General features: G+C 40.3%; 3 protein-coding genes across 3 annotated transcripts; 1 reads left to right on the top strand and 2 right to left on the bottom strand.

Moving 5' to 3' along the window:
* Nucleotides 1-2,823: 2,823 nt before the first annotated feature.
* LOC121760874 (putative receptor-like protein kinase At5g39000) lies at nucleotides 2,824-6,119 on the bottom strand. Its single transcript, XM_042156470.1, has 7 exons — nucleotides 6,100-6,119; nucleotides 4,506-5,494; nucleotides 4,170-4,429; nucleotides 3,595-4,077; nucleotides 3,419-3,493; nucleotides 3,233-3,350; nucleotides 2,824-3,163 (listed from the first exon to the last, which is right to left on the bottom strand). The coding sequence occupies exons 1-7, from the start codon at nucleotides 6,117-6,119 to the stop codon at nucleotides 3,156-3,158; spliced, it is 1,953 nt and encodes a 650-aa protein (XP_042012404.1). The 3' UTR covers nucleotides 2,824-3,155.
* Nucleotides 6,120-13,623: 7,504 nt separating this feature from the next.
* On the top strand, nucleotides 13,624-16,148 carry LOC121760872 (putative receptor-like protein kinase At5g39000). The gene is made up of 8 exons (XM_042156469.1): nucleotides 13,624-14,605; nucleotides 14,701-14,820; nucleotides 14,862-14,929; nucleotides 14,998-15,124; nucleotides 15,202-15,448; nucleotides 15,525-15,654; nucleotides 15,766-15,852; nucleotides 15,927-16,148. The coding sequence occupies exons 1-8, from the start codon at nucleotides 13,624-13,626 to the stop codon at nucleotides 16,056-16,058; spliced, it is 1,893 nt and encodes a 630-aa protein (XP_042012403.1). The 3' UTR covers nucleotides 16,059-16,148.
* Nucleotides 16,149-16,320: 172 nt separating this feature from the next.
* On the bottom strand, nucleotides 16,321-17,235 carry LOC121760871 (probable receptor-like protein kinase At2g47060). The gene is made up of 5 exons (XM_042156468.1): nucleotides 17,168-17,235; nucleotides 16,918-17,082; nucleotides 16,698-16,812; nucleotides 16,532-16,606; nucleotides 16,321-16,461 (listed from the first exon to the last, which is right to left on the bottom strand). The coding sequence occupies exons 1-5, from the start codon at nucleotides 17,233-17,235 to the stop codon at nucleotides 16,321-16,323; spliced, it is 564 nt and encodes a 187-aa protein (XP_042012402.1).
* Between the last annotated feature and the right edge of the window lie 487 nt (nucleotides 17,236-17,722).

Below are 17,722 nucleotides of genomic sequence, written 5' to 3'. Positions count from 1 at the left end.
AGCAAGTTTAACTTAAAACGCATTTAATGCAACACGATTTAGCTAAAGACAAATATGCTTTTGTATACTATAAGAATCTAAGATAAGCTTGATCAATACGTCTAGTATCTATCCAGACCACCAACCACATTTGGAATATACTATTACCAATTCAATTCACAACTGAATTAACTACTTTACTCTTTAATGCTCATAAGGAAAAATCTAGGAGATAGAAAGAATGGTTGTGGGCCCGGCGCCACTATTCCTGCCTGCTCTCTGACAAAAGCACAACACCCGCAGATGTGCTCTTCTGCAAGAACGAGCACAATTCAATTTAAAATTCAATTAAACAAAAACATTTCCATAATATTAAAATTCATTAAAAAACCACGATAAATATTACAAATTACAAATAAACAAAAGACATAATTAAAATCCTAAAAATAAAATAAATAAAAGCTAAAAATACCCCGTGGACGACTACTCATCCGGCGGCACTACCCCCAATTGTCTTTGGAGGCCCAATATCATGGCCTCGTGCGATCGAAGTTGCGAGGGGGTCATAGTGGACCTATCGGCCATATTGAGTTGGGCCAAAAGCTGTCACAACGAGTTGGTGGGGGTGGAGGTGGCTCATATGGTACGGGAACGGGAGCGGGAACTGGAGCATCGGCGGTTGCAGCCGCGGCTCGACGGCGGTTGGCCGCCGCCTTCTTCTTCCTTGCGGTCGGCGTTGGGAACCGCTCGGGCCGGCGTCAGGGCTACTCAAGTTAGCTCCGGCGAGTTGGCTAGCCACTTCTTCGGAGCCGGCGTCGGATAGGGATACCGACCTTGACCGTTTGGAGGAGCCGCTAGAGGAGGATGTTACGCCTCTCACATACTTCGGGTGCGTCCGCGTCTCCTGCCAAACGTTGAGGTACTTGAACGACTTGTGGTTCATGGATTGGTAGGTGCTCATCGCGGCAGTGATGATGTCGACCTCGCTCCGGCCGCTCTCCGCATTCCGCTCTTCCTGGAGGAAATAGCCATTGAACTTGCCAATTTCATCGTTGGCTCGGAAGATGGCGTTGCGCACCATACTCTCGTTGCGCTCAACTGTTCCCAGCTGCCGGTTTTCATTATACCGGCGAGCGATGCGCCACCAAAAGTGATCGCCGGATTGGTTCGTGCCAACCACCGGATCTTCGGAGATTTTCAAGTATGCCTTGAACAATTTATCCATCTCCGCCGGAGTGTACGGTGTGCGGACAACGCGAGTAGGAGGAGTCAGAGTTTGGGAGGGGTGGTCGGCCTAGGCTCCGGTGTCCACCTGTATCGCCCTTTGGGGGCACCTTGGTCGTCGATTGTGTATGGCCGGTAGCCACCCGGAACGCCCGAACTTTGGGTTTGAGGAGGGGCAGAGTATTCCGTTTCCGGACTAGGAAACGGTGGTGAACCGAACCATTCGGAGTTCCAACCGGAGCCCGGGGGGTTATAGCCGTGGCCGGACATTGTTATGGTGTAGGAGTGGAAGAAAGATTGAGAATTGATATGGGAGAATGAAGATGGGAATGGATATGGAAGAATGAACATGGGAATGGATATGGGAGAATGAAGATGGGAATGGATATGAGAGAATGAAGATGAGAATTGTGTAGATTGGTGTGAATTTTTGGGTGTAAAAGTGATGATATTTATAGATGAAAATGTGTATTTTTGTGGGAAAAAATTAAAAAAATTAAAAAGTGGTAAAAACGGTAATAAACGGATATATTTTTTTTTGGAAGTGAATTTTTTTTTTTCGATTTTTTTTAATTAAAAACCTATTTTTAATAAAAAAAATAAAATTCAAAGGCAACGGCTATGCCATTGCCCAATCGCGTGCCGCCACGTCGCCTGCTCGCTGGCACGGACGTGCTCGATGCGCTTGTCTGTGCCAGCGGTACAGACGGACGGACGTCGTCCGTCCACCGCTGCGCATGCTCTTAAAACCTGTGCCGGGTCAAAGTGGAACAAATTTTTGGAGACGGAGGTAGTATCCCCTAAAATCACTTGTCATTTTTCAAGGGTGTCATCTATTATGGACAGATGCGGATGCAGTAATAAACATTCAAAAAGAGAATACAATAAATACCCAAAAATTTCTCCCCGTCTGTACGCCGGCGTTCTCTCTCTCTCATTCCACCACCAATTGTTTAAGAAAATTGGAGTAGATTCAAATTCAACCACAAACAAGCCATCAAAACTCCTGAATCCTTTGTGTGAAGCTGGGTAAAAGTGGAGGAGGAGTTGAGCATAGGAGAATTGGGAAAGGGAAAGATCCGAACTGGATCGTGCATCAGATTTGGGTCAGTTGATCGAAACATCGTCTGTCAACCGAGTTGGATTGTCATTAGAGGCTGCAAAAGCGATTGAGAATCAGATAAACAGCAGACTAACTGATCTGTAAGCATGCTCTCTCAGTTGAAACTGTAATCAATCATAAATGAGCGGTGTTGCCGAGCCTGAGTCAATTTCGTTGAAATTCAGCGCCGTTGCTGAAGAAATGCAGCTCAATTTTGATAAATAATGCAAAACTAACCTATAATTTTGTCGCTGTTGCTCCCATCATTCTCACCTCCTTTGCGACGCCAATTCGCTCAATCGCGCTGCTAACCGTTATTACTCTCTTCTTCCTAAAATAAAATAAATGAAGCAATCGGCACATAGCTTCTATACACTTATCACTCTGCTACAACAATGAGATTAATAAAAGAGGACTTTATACTTTTCAACAACTGAAAAGTTGGATATGCAATACAAAATTCAAATAATTGTAAATGAAGAGATACTAAATTCTGAGGCGTACAGTATATATATACTGCAGTAATGAGTCCATTTTCATTTTTCTGAAATATACCATTTCCAATCACACATGCGCCACTTAAATCGTCTTCAATAATTTTGTAAGTGACATTATCTTAAGAAGAAAGGAAACATAATCCAATGAAATGAAATAAGCATTCAATAGTTTCTCTCATTTTGGCTGGCTTCTATCTTCAGCTCCCCTGCTTTCATGCATAAAAATATACTGTATACACAATGTCAGTTGATTTCAGCTCCTTGAGTGTATGATTTGGTTTCGCCAAGGCACAGCTCGAGATCTCGTACAACTTCAACTATATTCTTCATCTAGAAGGCACGACCGAGCAACTTTAGCCATCTGCTATTAAAACAAGCCATCATAATCATGAAAGCAAATGCAAGAGACTTATCTAAACAAGTTATTTACCCTGAGAGTGTTGTGATTTGGTTTCGCCAAGGCACAGCTCGAGATCTCGTACAACTTTCCACATGTATGGACGATAATAAGCACCATCTCGAAGGCACAATTTAGCAACTTGAGCCATCTGTTTATAAAATAAATCATCATAACCATGATTTCAAATGAGACTTATCAGACAAACGAGTTATTTACCTTCTTAACTGCCTCGGGTGGGTAGTCTGCGTTTAATCGACCATCCACAATCTTGTATACCTCGTCTGAATCGAGCTGTGGTAATGCATGGTGTCATATTATTTTAAAACATCACGCAAAATATATACACAAAACAAAGACACATTGAGGAAGATGTGTTGTTATGCGCTGCATACCCATGACACAAGGTGATGCTTCCCTTCTCGTCGTGTTTTACTACCTGTCAAAAGCTCTAGGAGAACCTCACCAAAGTTGTAAACATCACTTTTCCTGCGAATAGCGGACGGATAAGGATGACACTCATTAGCAGATGATACTGTCTCACACTGTTGAATCCATAGAAAAGGATCCATTATCTTAGCAGTTTCATCATCACAAATTAAAATATTGTTGGATCTGATGTTATCATGGACCAATCCCATGTCATGAATGTAGCATAATCCCTTTGCAACCCCAAGAGCGATTTGGACTCTTTGGGACAATGATAAAGCCGGATATGGCTTTGAGCTTGAACCTATGTCTTGTTGTTCATGAAGAATGTCATGTAGGGATCCTCGTGGAGCAAAATCATACGCTAAGATCTGCTGACGGCCATCAAAATAATAAACAGCTAGTTCGACCACGTTCTCATCCTTCAGCTTAGATAATGATCCTGAAACCTACAAAACCAGGTGTTATAGCTACATTAGTCATTCCTAATAGTAAACTTTTTCATTAAGATAGGCCAATATATTACATAGCTATTCCAAACCTTTGCTCTAAATTCAAATTCATGCTTCGGCATGTAGTGGCGCCTTCCAATTATTGTTGCATCATGTCCACTTTCCAAGGCTCCTTTGAATCTATTAGACATGGGTTTAACATAGTCATCATAAATGTCCTCTGTTTCACCAAATAGAATGAAAGTGACATCTTCTTTCATGGCAGTGGCAGGGATGGCCTTTGACAGCATATCAACTTCGACCTCATTTTGATCCTTTGGTGTTGATCCTGTTTCACCATTCACCACAACTAACACAGAGTCTCATCACAAATGAAACATCCAATATTAGTAAAGTATTTATATAAAGAAAGAATTCACTTATACCATCTCGATTCCAAAACGGCCAAAATTGTAATCTTTGTGTTGCTGTCCCTTTCCTCTCCTGCTGTTCAAGTGCTAACTCAAGCTGTGCCACAACACGAGTCATCGTGAGTCGTTTCTTCGGATCAGGATGCAAACAACTTTTAACAACCCCAACAAATGTCTTGAGGCAATCTTCCGAGATATATCCTTTCAAATTTGAAGCTACAATCTGGTCAGCTTTTCCATTTCGTATATTTTCTTGAGCCCATACGCTCATACACACCTTATCCTCTGCAAGCTTTCCCTCAACCGCAGGCTTTCCACTCAATACCTCCAATAATATTATCCCAAACGCGTAAGTGTCGCTTCCCTTTGTAAGTACACCAGTGGTAAAATAACTTGGGTCGAAATACCCAAACGAACCCTTAACATCTGTGAAGACATGGCTCTGTGAGATATCATGTCCTAAATGTTTGGCCAACCCAAAATCCGAAATCTTAGCAACGAAATTTTCATCTAAAAGGATGTTAGTAGGTTTGACATCACGATGTATGATGGAGCAACCAGAGTGAAGATAGTCCAGGCCTCGTCCCGCTCCAATACATATCTTAAGTCGTTCATTCCAAGAGAGAGTTGAGCTGTCGTTGCTGCTATTACTGGATAGCTTGTGGAGGTGATCTGCTAGCGTTCCATTACACATGAAGTCATAAACAAGAATCATCTCTCCCTGTTCATCACAGTACCCAATCAGAGAGACTAGATTACGATGTCGGAACTTACTTAATGTTTCAATCTCCGCCGTAAACTCCGTCTGCCCTTGGCTGGGATCCGATGACAGCCGACGCTTTATGGCCACAGCAATTGAGTCATTATCAATGAAACCTTTGTAGACTTTACCAAAACCACCCTTTCCAATCACATGCTCATCCTTGAAATCTCTGGTTGCTAAGTTGAGTTCAGCAAGTGAAAATCGACGGCACAGATTCTCTGTGAAAGTGTGTCCATGCAAACTACTGATTTGATCGAGTGGTGGAGCCTCTGCAGCTCAAAGAAGAGATCAAGAAATGAAGCTCGGTTTTGAGCTAGCTCGGCTAGAAAGGAGTTCGGCTAGAAAGGAGTTCGGTAAGCTCGGCTAGAAAGGAGTTCGGTAAGCTCGGCTAGAAAGGAGTTCGGTAAGCTCGGCTTACCGAGCTGGAACTAGCCTGGAACTAGCCGAGAAGAAGAAGGCAGAAGAAGGAAGCTCGGCTTTGAGCTGGAACTAGCCGAGAAGGAAGAGTTCGGTTTTGAGCCGAGAAGGCTGTTCGGTTTTGAGCCGAGTAGCGGTTATAACTAACTTTGGGAAATAGAGTTAGTTGGATTTTATTTCTTGATTGCATCTTGTATAAATAGCTTGATAGAGCTCAGTAGTGAAGTAGCAGAATTACACCATATACACACACACTCAGAGAGATTAATTCTCAAGATAGCGAGCGGTTGTGAGCGGTAGAGTGTGAGTGTGAGTTCGTTGTAATTGTAAAGAGTTCATCAATAAGATTCCGGTCATCTTCTCCGTGGACGTAGGTGGTTCATCACCGAACCACGTTATATCGTTTGCGTGCTTTATTTTCTCGATTACGTGTGTGAGATCAGCGACATCGCAACCCAACAGGTGGCGCCGTCTGTGGGAATTTCCCAAAGGAGTTCTTGATTGCTTTCTGGGATAGTTAGGGTCCAAGAATTCCGGTACTTGAGCTGATCTTGGCGATTGCCCACCGTCTGTTTGAGAAATGTCTACAGCTAAGTTTGAGGTGGAGAAGTTCACCGGGAAAAATGACTTTGGGCTGTGGAGGTTGAAGATAAAGGCCATCTTGATGCAGCAGGGCCTATGGAATATCTTGAAGAATGAAGTCGATGCCGAGAAAGAAGCGGAGGTCGATGAAAAAGAGAAAGGAAAGCTTCAGGATATGCAGTATAGAGCCTACAGCACCCTAATCTTGAATTTGTCAGATAGGGTTCTGAGGGAAGTCTCCAAAGAGGAGACAGCTGCGGGAGTATGGACAAAACTTGAGTCATTGTACATGACCAAGTCCATTACAAATCGTTTACACCTGAAGCAGAAGCTCCTTGCATTCAGATTCTCAGATGCGAGAGGAATTACAGAGCAACTTGAAGAATTTGGTAAGTGTGTAGATGATTTGGAAAATATCGATGAAATGATCAAGGATGAAGATAAAGCCTTGATGCTGCTGAATTCGCTTCCTAAGAGTTTTGAACACTTCAAGGATGCGGTGTTACTTGGAAGAGAGTCCAAGGTTACATATGAAGAAATTCATTCTGCTCTGAAAATGAAGGAATCGCATAAGAATGATTATTCCACTTCTACTAGACAAAATGATCCAGTGGCTGAGAGTCTTTTCTTGAAGAAGGGTCAGAACAAGAAAGTTTTCAACAAGAAGAAACAAAACAAAGAAAAGGCTGAGGGAGAGAGGGAGACTAGAAGCTGCTACTATTGCAGAAAGCCGGGTCACTTGAAGAAGGCATGTTTTGCTTGGAAAAGGAAGCAAGAACAAGCGATCAATGCAGGTTCAAATACTGCAGATCTTGCTCAGGAAGTAGAGGCCAATGAGGCCTTGAATATACTCTCAGGGGCAAGAATTGAAGAATGTTGGATCATGGACTCGGGTTGCTCCTTTCATATATGCTCCCACAGATCCTGGTTTCAAAAGTTGACAGCACACACAGGATCAGTAATGTTGGGGAATGATCAGACATGTGATGTTAGAGGGATTGGAGAAATCAAGCTGAAGGTGAGTGATGGTAGTGTAAAAACTCTCACAGAAGTGAGGTTCATACCTCAGATCAAGAGAAACTTGATTTCTTTAGGGCTGCTGGAGTCCAAGGGCTACAGGTTTGAGTCCAGTAACGGAGTGCTCAGGGTGACAAAGGGTCCCAGAATAGTCATGGAGGCCAAAAGAAAGAATACCCTGTATTACTTGGTGGGTGAAACCGTGATCAATGCAGCAAATGTTACTCAGTCAGAGAGCCTGGATCTGTGGCATGCTAGACTTGGGCATGTGGGGGAAAAGGGCATCAAGGAGCTTGCTAAGCTGGGTGTAATGAGGCTGGGGACATCAGAGAGGCTCAACAAATGTGAGTCTTGTATTCTTGGAAAGGCAAAAAGGCTACCATTCTCTGGTGGAAAGCACACTACAACAGCTCCTTTTGTATATGCTCACAGTGACTTATGGGGGCCTTCTCCAGCAGAATCCATAGGTGGAGGTAAGTATTTCATATCTATTATAGATGACTATTCAAGAAAGGTATGGGTTTACATCCTCAAAGAGAAGTCTCAAGCATTTGAGAGGTTTAGAGAATGACATACTAGATATGAAAATGAGAGGGGGTCAGTGCTGAAGTACTTAAGAACTGATAATGGGATGGAGTTCTTATCTACTGAGTTTGATAGCTTCTGTAAAATGAAAGGGATAAGAAGGCATAGGACCGTGCCAAGGAACCCTCAACAGAACGGGCTGGCAGAGAGGATGAACAGGACGTTGCTGGAAAGAGTGAGATGCATGTTGTTCTACTCTGGAATGCCAAAGAAATTTTGGGCAGAGGCTGTTTCAACTGCAGCTGATCTGATTAACAAATGCCCCTCTTCATCAATTTCTAATGAGACTCCTGATCAGAGATGGTATGGAACTTTGGGAGACTACTCAGGCTTGAAGATTTTTGGGTGTGCGGCTTATGCACATATCAAGCAGAATAAGTTGGAACCAAGAGCAAGAAAATGTGTGATGTTGGGATACCAAGATGGAGTGAAGGGGTATAGGTTATGGAATATGGATGAAGGGGGTCAGAATATCATTGTGAGTAGAGATGTAGTGTTCGATGAAGGAGAAATGCCATTCAAGAAAAGTAGAGCACCCCCTGGTGGTGACAGTAGCTCTAGCATACAAGAGTTTGAGTTTGATGAGAAATCTGCTTGGTCTGATGCTGATGAGGATGTTGAAATCTCTGAACACCAAGAAGAAGGTGGAGCTTCCAGTTCTCAGTCAGATGAAAACACAAGAGGTGGAGATCCATCAAATCAAGGAAACAGAAGAAATCCAAGGAGGAATGCAGGCTTGCCCAGCAGGTTTTCAGATTATGATATGAGCTTCTTTGCTCTTTGTGTAGCAGAGGTGCTCATGTTCTCAGAGCCTTCAACCTATGAAGAAGCCATAAATTGCAAGGAAAGTCAGAAGTGGATCAGAGCCATGGAAGAAGAAATAGAGTCCTTGTTGAGAAATGGGACTTGGATTTTGGTGAATGACCCAGGGACTCAGAAACTCATAAGTTGCAAGTGGCTATTTAAGAAGAAGGTTGAAGTTGGGGAAGTTGAAAGCATACGTTTTAAGGCAAGGTTGGTAGCTAGAGGATTCACACAAGTAGAAGGTATTGACTACACTGAGGTGTTCTCTCCAGTGGTAAAACACACCTCCATTCGGATCTTATTGGCCTTGACAGCTCATTTTGATTGGGAGCTGCATCAACTCGATGTAAAAACAGCTTTTTTGCATGGGGATCTAGAGGAGACGATCTATATGATGCAGCCTAAGGGTTTTGAAAGGCCTGGAGAAGAAAAGAAGGTTTGCTTACTTAAGAAAAGCCTATACGGGCTCAAGCAGAGCAGTAGGCAGTGGAACAAGAAGTTCCATGAGCAAATGGAGCTGATGGAGTTTGAGAGATCCAGCTTTGATAGCTGTGTATATGTCAAGAGAAGTGGAGATTTGATAATAGCCTACCTGTTACTGTATGTAGATGATATTCTACTAGCTGGATCAAGCTTGAGTGAATTGCAGATTGTAAAAGATGAGCTCAAACAAAAGTTTGAGATGAAGGATCTTGGGGAGGCAAAACGAATCCTAGGCATGGACATTGTCAGAAATAGGAAGAAGAAGGAACTGAGGCTTGTGCAAGCTGAGTACATCAAGAAAGTGATAAGGAAATATCAGGTGACAAATGCAAAGGCAGTCTCTACTCCATTAGCAGGCCATTTTAAGTTGAGCAAAGAACAGGCGCCTAAAACCGATGAAATCAGAAGGGAAATGAGTGCGATACCATATGCGAATATAGTGGGAAGCATAATGTACTTGATGATATGTACAAGGCCGGATGTGGCTCATGCTATAAGCGTGGCTAGCAGGTACATGGCTGATCCGGGTAGAGAACACTGGATAGCTCTGAAATGGATCTTGAAATATTTGGGAGGATCTGTTATGACTGGTTTGAGATTTGGTGGAAAAGCATGGTCTGAGAAAGATGAGATTCTTGTAGGCTACTGTGATTCTGATTATGCGGCCAACTTGGATAATAGGAAGTCCCAAAGCGGCTACATATTCACTTTGTTTGGTACAGCCATTAGTTGGAAGTCGAATCTACAACCGGTGGTCGCATTGTTCACAACTGAGGCAGAATATATTGCACTAACAGAGGCCGCAAAGGAGGGAAAATGGCTACAAGGAATCTTACAAGATCTGGGGATAGAGCTGGGAGCAGTAATGATTAATTGTGACAGCAATTCAGCCATATGCTTAGCCAAGCACCAAATGTTCCATGAGAGATCTAAACATATCGATGTAAGGAGGCACTTCATCAGAGACGAAATTCAGAGTGGGAAGATCAATGTGGTGAAGGTTCCCACTGAAGAAAATGCCTCAGACATGTTAACCAAGTCACTGCCAACTTTGAAGTTCAAGCATTGCTTGAAGTTGGTGGAAATTGTGGAATGTTGAAGTATGGAACAGGATTGAGAAGGGAATCTAGATATTGATGGAGTTTTGCAAGGACAAGGTGGAGATTTGTGAAAGTGTGTCCATGCAAACTACTGATTTGATCGAGTGGTGGAGCCTCTGCAGCTCAAAGAAGAGATCAAGAAATGAAGCTCGGTTTTGAGCTAGCTCGGCTAGAAAGGAGTTCGGCTAGAAAGGAGTTCGGTAAGCTCGGCTAGAAAGGAGTTCGGTAAGCTCGGCTAGAAAGGAGTTCGGTAAGCTCGGCTTACCGAGCTGGAACTAGCCTGGAACTAGCCGAGAAGAAGAAGGCAGAAGAAGGAAGCTCGGCTTTGAGCTGGAACTAGCCGAGAAGGAAGAGTTCGGTTTTGAGCCGAGAAGGCTGTTCGGTTTTGAGCCGAGTAGCGGTTATAACTAACTTTGGGAAATAGAGTTAGTTGGATTTTATTTCTTGATTGCATCTTGTATAAATAGCTCGATAGAGCTCAGTAGTGAAGTAGCAGAATTACACCATATACACACACACTCAGAGAGATTAATTCTCAAGATAGCGAGCGGTTGTGAGCGGTAGAGTGTGAGTGTGAGTTCGTTGTAATTGTAAAGAGTTCATCAATAAGATTCCGGTCATCTTCTCCGTGGACGTAGGTGGTTCATCACCGAACCACGTTATATCGTTTGCGTGCTTTATTTTCTCGATTACGTGTGTGAGATCAGCGACATCGCAACCCAACATTCTCGGCTGCCGATGAGTTCATCTTTTCATCTCAAAGTTTGCTTTGCCGATAACATATAGATGAAGGAAACATAAAATCACAAAGGAAGGTTGACTTTGTAGTTGATCATTTCCCGCGGAATGACTTGTAAAACAGATTCAACATAAAAATATCGGAATGTATAACGCTAACAGCCTACATTATGTTATTATATTTTCACATGAAAATGATGGCAATTCGACAATTTACAAGCTTGTCTTTTCTTTATCACGCTCATATATGTTAGATTGAAAATTAACAAATTTTACCTAAATGGTAGTATTAAGTTACCGAGGGAAGTCAATTAGTTATTATTGTATTTCATTCCACCTTTGTATATTTATGGAAATGCCATTTTAGTTAAAAATTAATACGATTAAAGATAAAATGGCTGGTTAAACACATGATTAAATGTAAAACGTGTGATTAGGAGAATTCTAATAGTAACTAATAACGTACTCCGCGTTAATAAAGGGAAGACAATGACCATTGGAATTAAATTTAATTCAATAAAACCTAATAATATGAGTAGTGGTTGAACTTCTACATACATTTGGTTCAGATTCAAAAAAAATCCATTGAGAATGGTTAAAAATTTCTATGCCATTTTATGACTACTTTAATTTATAATAAATTAAATCGGAATCACTAAGAGTCAATAGAGAAGAATATAAAAGGAATCAGAATGCCAAAAGCTACTAAATTTTCTATAAATACCAATTATGTTAATTAAAATTGTAATGACCGTGGTGGAAAAAAAGTGCGGTGATTCTCATGTGTTCCTGCCTCAGACGTGCTATCGTCGTCATGAACTGAAGGTTTCACGGAGACAGTCCAGCAAATGCATATTATTATGCATATTTCAATAAAATTAGAAATTAGAAATATTTTTTTTGTTTCTATGATTATTAGGCGAACAGGAAATGAGACAGTTTATGAAAATTAATACTAATACATATCTCCATATAATTGAGATGAAGGTAACGGTTTAGATCTAGGGTTCAATGTTTAGCGTTTAGGGTTTATGATTATTGGTTTAGGGTTCAAGTGTATCGAGCCATTCTAATTGATCTCAAATCTAGAAGCTAATAGGGTTCAGGGTTTAGTATTTATGGTTTAGAGTTTAAAATTTAGTGTTTATGGTTAGGATTCAAATGTATCGATCGAGCCAATCTTATTGATCCAAAACTCTCTTTTACATGTGTATAGATTTGCACAAAATTTTAAAAAAAAACAGAATGTCGTCATTTTTTTTAATTAAAATTGCATTTTCTTGATATGAGCATATAATCAGATTTATAGCCAAAATTCAGGTAAAAAAACCTCTACTATTAGTAAGGATTATCAAGTAGACCGACCCAATGTAAGATATCAAATACAGATCTAAAACCCCCAAAATAGAATAAGTGATCAACAAAGTAAAATTGAACTGGGACGGAGGGAGAATTTTATTGATATTTGGCTCATTTGTTGGTCATGATGAGTATATTTTAAAGTTAAGGGTTTAGGATTTATGTTCAAGGTTTGGGTTTTTAGTGTATATGGTCACTATATTGCAATGAAATTAAGCTCGACTAGGAAGTGTCTCACCAGTGCAATCTTAAATTATTGCAATGTAAACTTGCTCCTGCAGTTATAACTCAATGGTTAATTCATATTTTCACAGAATTAAAAAGTGTTTTAATTTAAGTCTGATATTGAAATGTCAAGACAGTTTATTAAAATGTCAACACAAATATGTGTTGGAATTTTAATGTGCTCGTATTGACATTTTTAAGAAAATTTAGCATTTAAAAGCACACCTGTGGTCATGTGGGTTAATGTGATTGAAAAAGTATAATCCAAAGTAAGATGATGTCGAATATTCTTTTGTTTATCATTTCACAATTTTATTTCGCATAATGAAATAAATATGAAGAAATTAAAATGACTCGTGCATCGCACGGGCGTGATACTAGTTGTACGAACATGTAAGTTTGCAACTTCTTTGTTTCTTTTTTCTAATATTTTTTCTTCCATCATAGTTTTATTATTATTATTATTAGAGGGAACATTTTTTTTTGTCCACGAACTTTGTCAAAGTATCATTTTAAGTCCGCAAACTTTGAAAATATTATTTGAGGTCCGTCAACTAAGGGTTAATATCATCTAAGTATTTTTTTACTATTTCCTAGTTTTTTCAAACGAAAATGCCCTCAATACCTTAAAGAGTACATATTTTTAATAAACTTATTACATACTCATATTTTTGATAAATATCTTTACTTATTTTTTATAAATATCTTCAATATATATTTTTTTACGAATTTTCTAAATATAATTACACTTTTAATAAACTTAGCATTGATTTGACTCTATCTACGGACATTTAATGATCACCTAACGAGCCCTAAGAAAATTGCATGAGTTGTTGAAAATGCGACGCATATGAATTTAAACATCATTTTCATGTTAATATACAATACCATAATGTGGGTCTTCTATTTTTTTTTATGCTTGTCAGACCAAGTCATTTCGCGGGAGAATGGTGAGCAAATGAGCCACAAAGTCAACTATTCTTTGGTGCCATTGTGATTGTTGTGTTTGCTAATTTGCTTCGCCTACTTGATGTCGGAAAAACAAATCTGAGCTGAAACGATGAAATCAGCAACGTCTGAGAATCTGTGCCGTCGATTTTCACTTGCTGAACTCAACTTAGCAACCAAAGACTTCAGCGAGGAGCGTGTGATTGGAAAGGGTGGTTTTGGTAGAGTCTACAAAGGCTTCATTTCTAATAGGCCACCTGCTGTAGCCATAAAGCGTCGGCTGTCATCGGATCCTACCCAAGGGCAGGCGGAGTTTGCTGCAGAGATTGAAACACTAAGTAAGTTCCGACATCGTAATCTAGTATCTCTTATTGGGTACTGTGATGAACAAGGAGAGATGATTCTTGCTTATGACTACATGTCTAATGGAACGCTAGCAGATTACCTCTACAACTCATCGGAGAATAGTGATGGTGTTTCGACTTTCTCGTGGAATCAAAGACTTAAGATATGTATTGGAGCGGGGCGAGGTCTGGACTATCTTCACTCTGGTTGCTCCATCATACATCGCGATGTCAAGCCTACAAACATCCTTTTGGATAAAAGTTTCACAGCTAAGGTTTCAGATTTTGGATTGGCCAAACACTTGGGCCAAAATTTGTTACAGAGCCATGTCATAACAAATGTTAAGGGTTCGTTTGGTTATTTTGACCCGAGTTATTTTACCACTGGTAGACTTACAAGGGCAAGTGACACTTATGCGTTTGGGATAATATTGTTGGAGGTATTGAGTGGGAGACGAGCAGTTGAGGAGAAGCTTGCAGAGGATGAGGTGTGTATGAGCATATGGGCTCAAGATAAAATTCGGAATGGAAAAGCTGACCAGATTGTAGCTTCAAATTTGAAAGGAGATATCTCAGAAGATTGCCTCAAGACATTCGTTGGGATTGTTAAAAGATGTTTGCATAGTGATCCCAAGAAACGACTCACGATGACTCGAGTTGTTGCACAACTCGAGTTGGCCCTTGAACAACAGGAGAGGAAAAGGACGACAACACAGAAATTACAATTTTGGCCATTTCAGAATCGAGCTGGTGAAACTGAATTCTTTCTATGTGCAGATAATTTACAAATATAAATTGTTAGATTATTGATTCTTAGATTCCTTTTTTTGGCTATGGTGGCACAGGATCAACATCGAAGGCAGTCCCTTCCATTGAAGAAGATGCTGATGCTAATAAGAAGCAAATTGCAGTTTCCGCAGCTGATATATTGGACATGACTCATAATTTTAGTACCAAGTGTTTGAGTACACAGTCCAATGGAGGGTGTGTTTCCATGGTTTCCTAGAAACAGGACAGGATGTAGCAATCAAAAGGCTCAACAAGAAGTTCCTAGATTCTGAATTTCTTGCACAGGTTTGACAATACCATTATATATGCTGATGTGGCTGCAAAGCGTGTATAACTTGGGACAACATATGCAGATTTCAGCACTAATTAAGATGAAGCATGAAAATGTGGTTGAGCTACTTGCTTTTTGTGTGGATGGTGATACACAAGTCTTGGTGTATGAGTATGCACCACACGGGTCCCTACATGACATTCTTCATGGTTAATTGCTTATCCTTGGTTACTTACCACACAATGCACTCATGAATCTCCAACTTCATATATAAAATCTTATGCAGGAGGTCAGGCATTAACATGGTCCCAGAGAATCAAAATTGCGGTTGGAGTTGCAAGGGGATTGTGCTACATTCACGATCATAAATTGATTCATCGGAACATCAAATCAAGCAATGTTTTAGTTTTTGAAGATGAGAATGCTAAGATAACTGATCTTCATCCGTCAACTCAATGTTCTTGCAAGGAGTCTTATTTTGAAGAGCTCCATCCTTATCACCTCATCTCTAAAAGTGATTATCATCCCCCAGAGTATGTGTTACCGAGTTCAGATCAGATTTAGTAGTGTGACTATGTACTAATGAATCACTCTTATGTCTGGTGGTAGATGTATTGGGGGCATTGTAAAAAGAAAGAGTGATGTTTACAGTTTTGGTGTGGTTCTACTCGAACTATTGACAGGTAGAAAACCATTTGATCAGACGCGAAGTAAGGGGCAGGAGCACCTTGTGTTGTGGGTATGCAGTTTCTTTCTTAACATGTAGTATAAGTCTTATGGACTTCTCCACTTACTCCTTTAGGATAGAATCTCATGAATTTCTATCCTATCATATGTATGGTTGTTTCAGGCAAAACCACAGCTTGGTTCGGACAAGGTACATGAGATTGTCGATGCTGAACTTGAAGCAGACTACTCCAGCACGGAAGCTAAAAGGGTACGTAAATAATGACTTCTTTTGCAATGTGCTGATTATTTGCATTTCATGCTTATGATGATTTGTTCAAACAGATGGCAGAAATTGCTGATTTATGCCTTGATTTTCAACCTGGTAACCGTCCGAATATGAAGTATGTTTTAAAATCTCTTGAACGACTTCTGTCACCACAAGACTCAGAGTTGAAAGTAACTGGGATTATATAATCATCATGCTTTGTATATGGCCTTCTTATTTTGAAGAGGTATATATATGCTGCAGTAATGAGTCCATTTTCAGCAATCATTTACCAAATCTACCATTTCCAATCACACATTCACCACTTAAATCGTCTGAAATAATTTGATAGTTTAAGTAACATTGTCATTTCTCTAAGAAAAAAGGAAATACTGTAATCCAAAGAAAATGAAATAAGCATGAAGTAATTTCTCTCATTTCGGATGGCGTCTATCTTCAGCTCCCCTGCTTTCATGCATAATTAGATGCAATCTGAGTCTCAGTTGATTTGGTTTCGCCAAGGCACAGCTCAAGATCCTGTACAACCTTAACCATCTTTCGACGATAGTATCCTTCATCTCCAAGGCACGATTGAGCAACTTTAGCCATCAGCTTATAAAGCAAAGCATCAAAATCATGAAATCAAATGCAATAAACTTATCAGATAAACAAGTTATTTTACCTTCTTAACTGCCTCGAGCGGGTACTCTCCTTTTAATCTAGCATCCACAATCTCGTGTACCTTTTTCGAATCCAGCTGTGGTAATTACGGGTATCATATTGATTCAAAACTTATCATACATAGTAATAGTATAAACTTAGAAAGAATTTATTGCTATGGTGCATACCCATGTCACAAGGTCCCCTTCTCCTAGTATTTTACTACCTGTCAAAAGCTCGAGGAGAATCACACAAAAGTTGTAAACATCGCCTTGCCCGTGATCAATCTTTAGTTTAGGATGGCTTATATTCTCAGAAAAATAATCCAGACAGTAGCATTGAGCCCAAAGATTAAGATTTTAGCATAATCCCCTGGCGACCCCAAGAGCGATTTGGACTCTTTGGTACCATGTTAAAGCCGGATATGGGTTTGTGCTTGAGCCTGTGCCTTGCTGTTCATGAAGGATGTCGTTTAGGGACCCTTGTGGAGGAAAATCATACGTCAAGACCTGCTGACGGCCATCCAAACTGTAAACAACAAGTTCGACCACGGTCTCAGCGAAGATAATGTTTCTGAATCCTACAAAGCCATAGACATTCCAAATTGATCAACTTTTTGCATCCAAGTAGGCCAATATATAATATAGTAATTCCAAACCTTTGCTCTAAATTCAAATACATGCTTAGGCATGTAATGGAGCCTTTCAAGTGTTGCATCCTCTCCATTTTGCAGGATTCTTGCAAATTCATTATACATGGGACTAAAACAATCATCAACAATGTCATTTGTTTCACCGAATAGAATGAAAGGGACATCGTCTTCTTCCGTGGCAGTGGCAGTGGCAGTGGCAGGAAATGCCTTTGACAGCTTATCAACTTCGACTTCATTTTGATCCTTCGCTGTTGATCCGTGCCGAAAAGAAATGCCCCCACTACAATGGAACGGAGGGAGTACCATTTAGCTAAAATTTGTTAATTTTCAATCTAACATATATGAGCGTGATAAAGAAAACACAAGCTTGTAAATTGTCGAATTGCCATCATTTTCATGTGAAAATATAATAACATAATGTAGGCTGTTAGCGTTATACATTCCGATATTTTTATGTTGAATCTGTTTTACAAGTCATTCCGCGGGAAATGATCAACTACAAAGTCAACCTTCCTTTGTGATTTTATGTTTCCTTCATCTCTATGTTATCGGCAAAGCAAA

This window comes from Salvia splendens, chromosome 13, assembly GCF_004379255.2.
Source record: "Salvia splendens isolate huo1 chromosome 13, SspV2, whole genome shotgun sequence".
In the NCBI taxonomy this organism is placed as follows: domain Eukaryota; kingdom Viridiplantae; phylum Streptophyta; class Magnoliopsida; order Lamiales; family Lamiaceae; genus Salvia; species Salvia splendens.
The sequence above is the reverse complement of the archived record's forward strand: the minus strand, read 5'-3'. Positions and strand labels throughout refer to the sequence as shown.

Bases quoted from the DNA above. Each gene is read 5' to 3' on its own strand.
- LOC121760874 (XM_042156470.1), bottom strand. From the start codon at position 6,119: ATGTCGCTGATCTCACACAC. The intron at 5,495-6,099 runs GTAATCGAGAAA...TCAAATCAGTAG, and splicing joins ATGTCGCTGATCTCACACAC to TTTGCATGGACACACTTTCA. The intron at 3,494-3,594 runs GTATGCAGCGCA...GCATTACCACAG, and splicing joins AGCATCACCTTGTGTCATGG to CTCGATTCAGACGAGGTATA.
- LOC121760872 (XM_042156469.1), top strand. From the start codon at position 13,624: ATGAAATCAGCAACGTCTGAGAATCTGTGCCGTCGATTTTCACTTGCT. The intron at 14,821-14,861 runs GTACACAGTCCA...ATGGTTTCCTAG, and splicing joins TTTTAGTACCAAGTGTTTGA to AAACAGGACAGGATGTAGCA. The intron at 15,125-15,201 runs GTTAATTGCTTA...AATCTTATGCAG, and splicing joins CCTACATGACATTCTTCATG to GAGGTCAGGCATTAACATGG.
- LOC121760871 (XM_042156468.1), bottom strand. From the start codon at position 17,235: ATGGAGAGGATGCAACACTTGAAAGGCTCCATTACATGCCTAAGCATG. The intron at 16,607-16,697 runs GTATGCACCATA...TAATTACCACAG, and splicing joins AAGGGGACCTTGTGACATGG to CTGGATTCGAAAAAGGTACA. The intron at 16,462-16,531 runs GTAAAATAACTT...TTGCTTTATAAG, and splicing joins CGCTCGAGGCAGTTAAGAAG to CTGATGGCTAAAGTTGCTCA.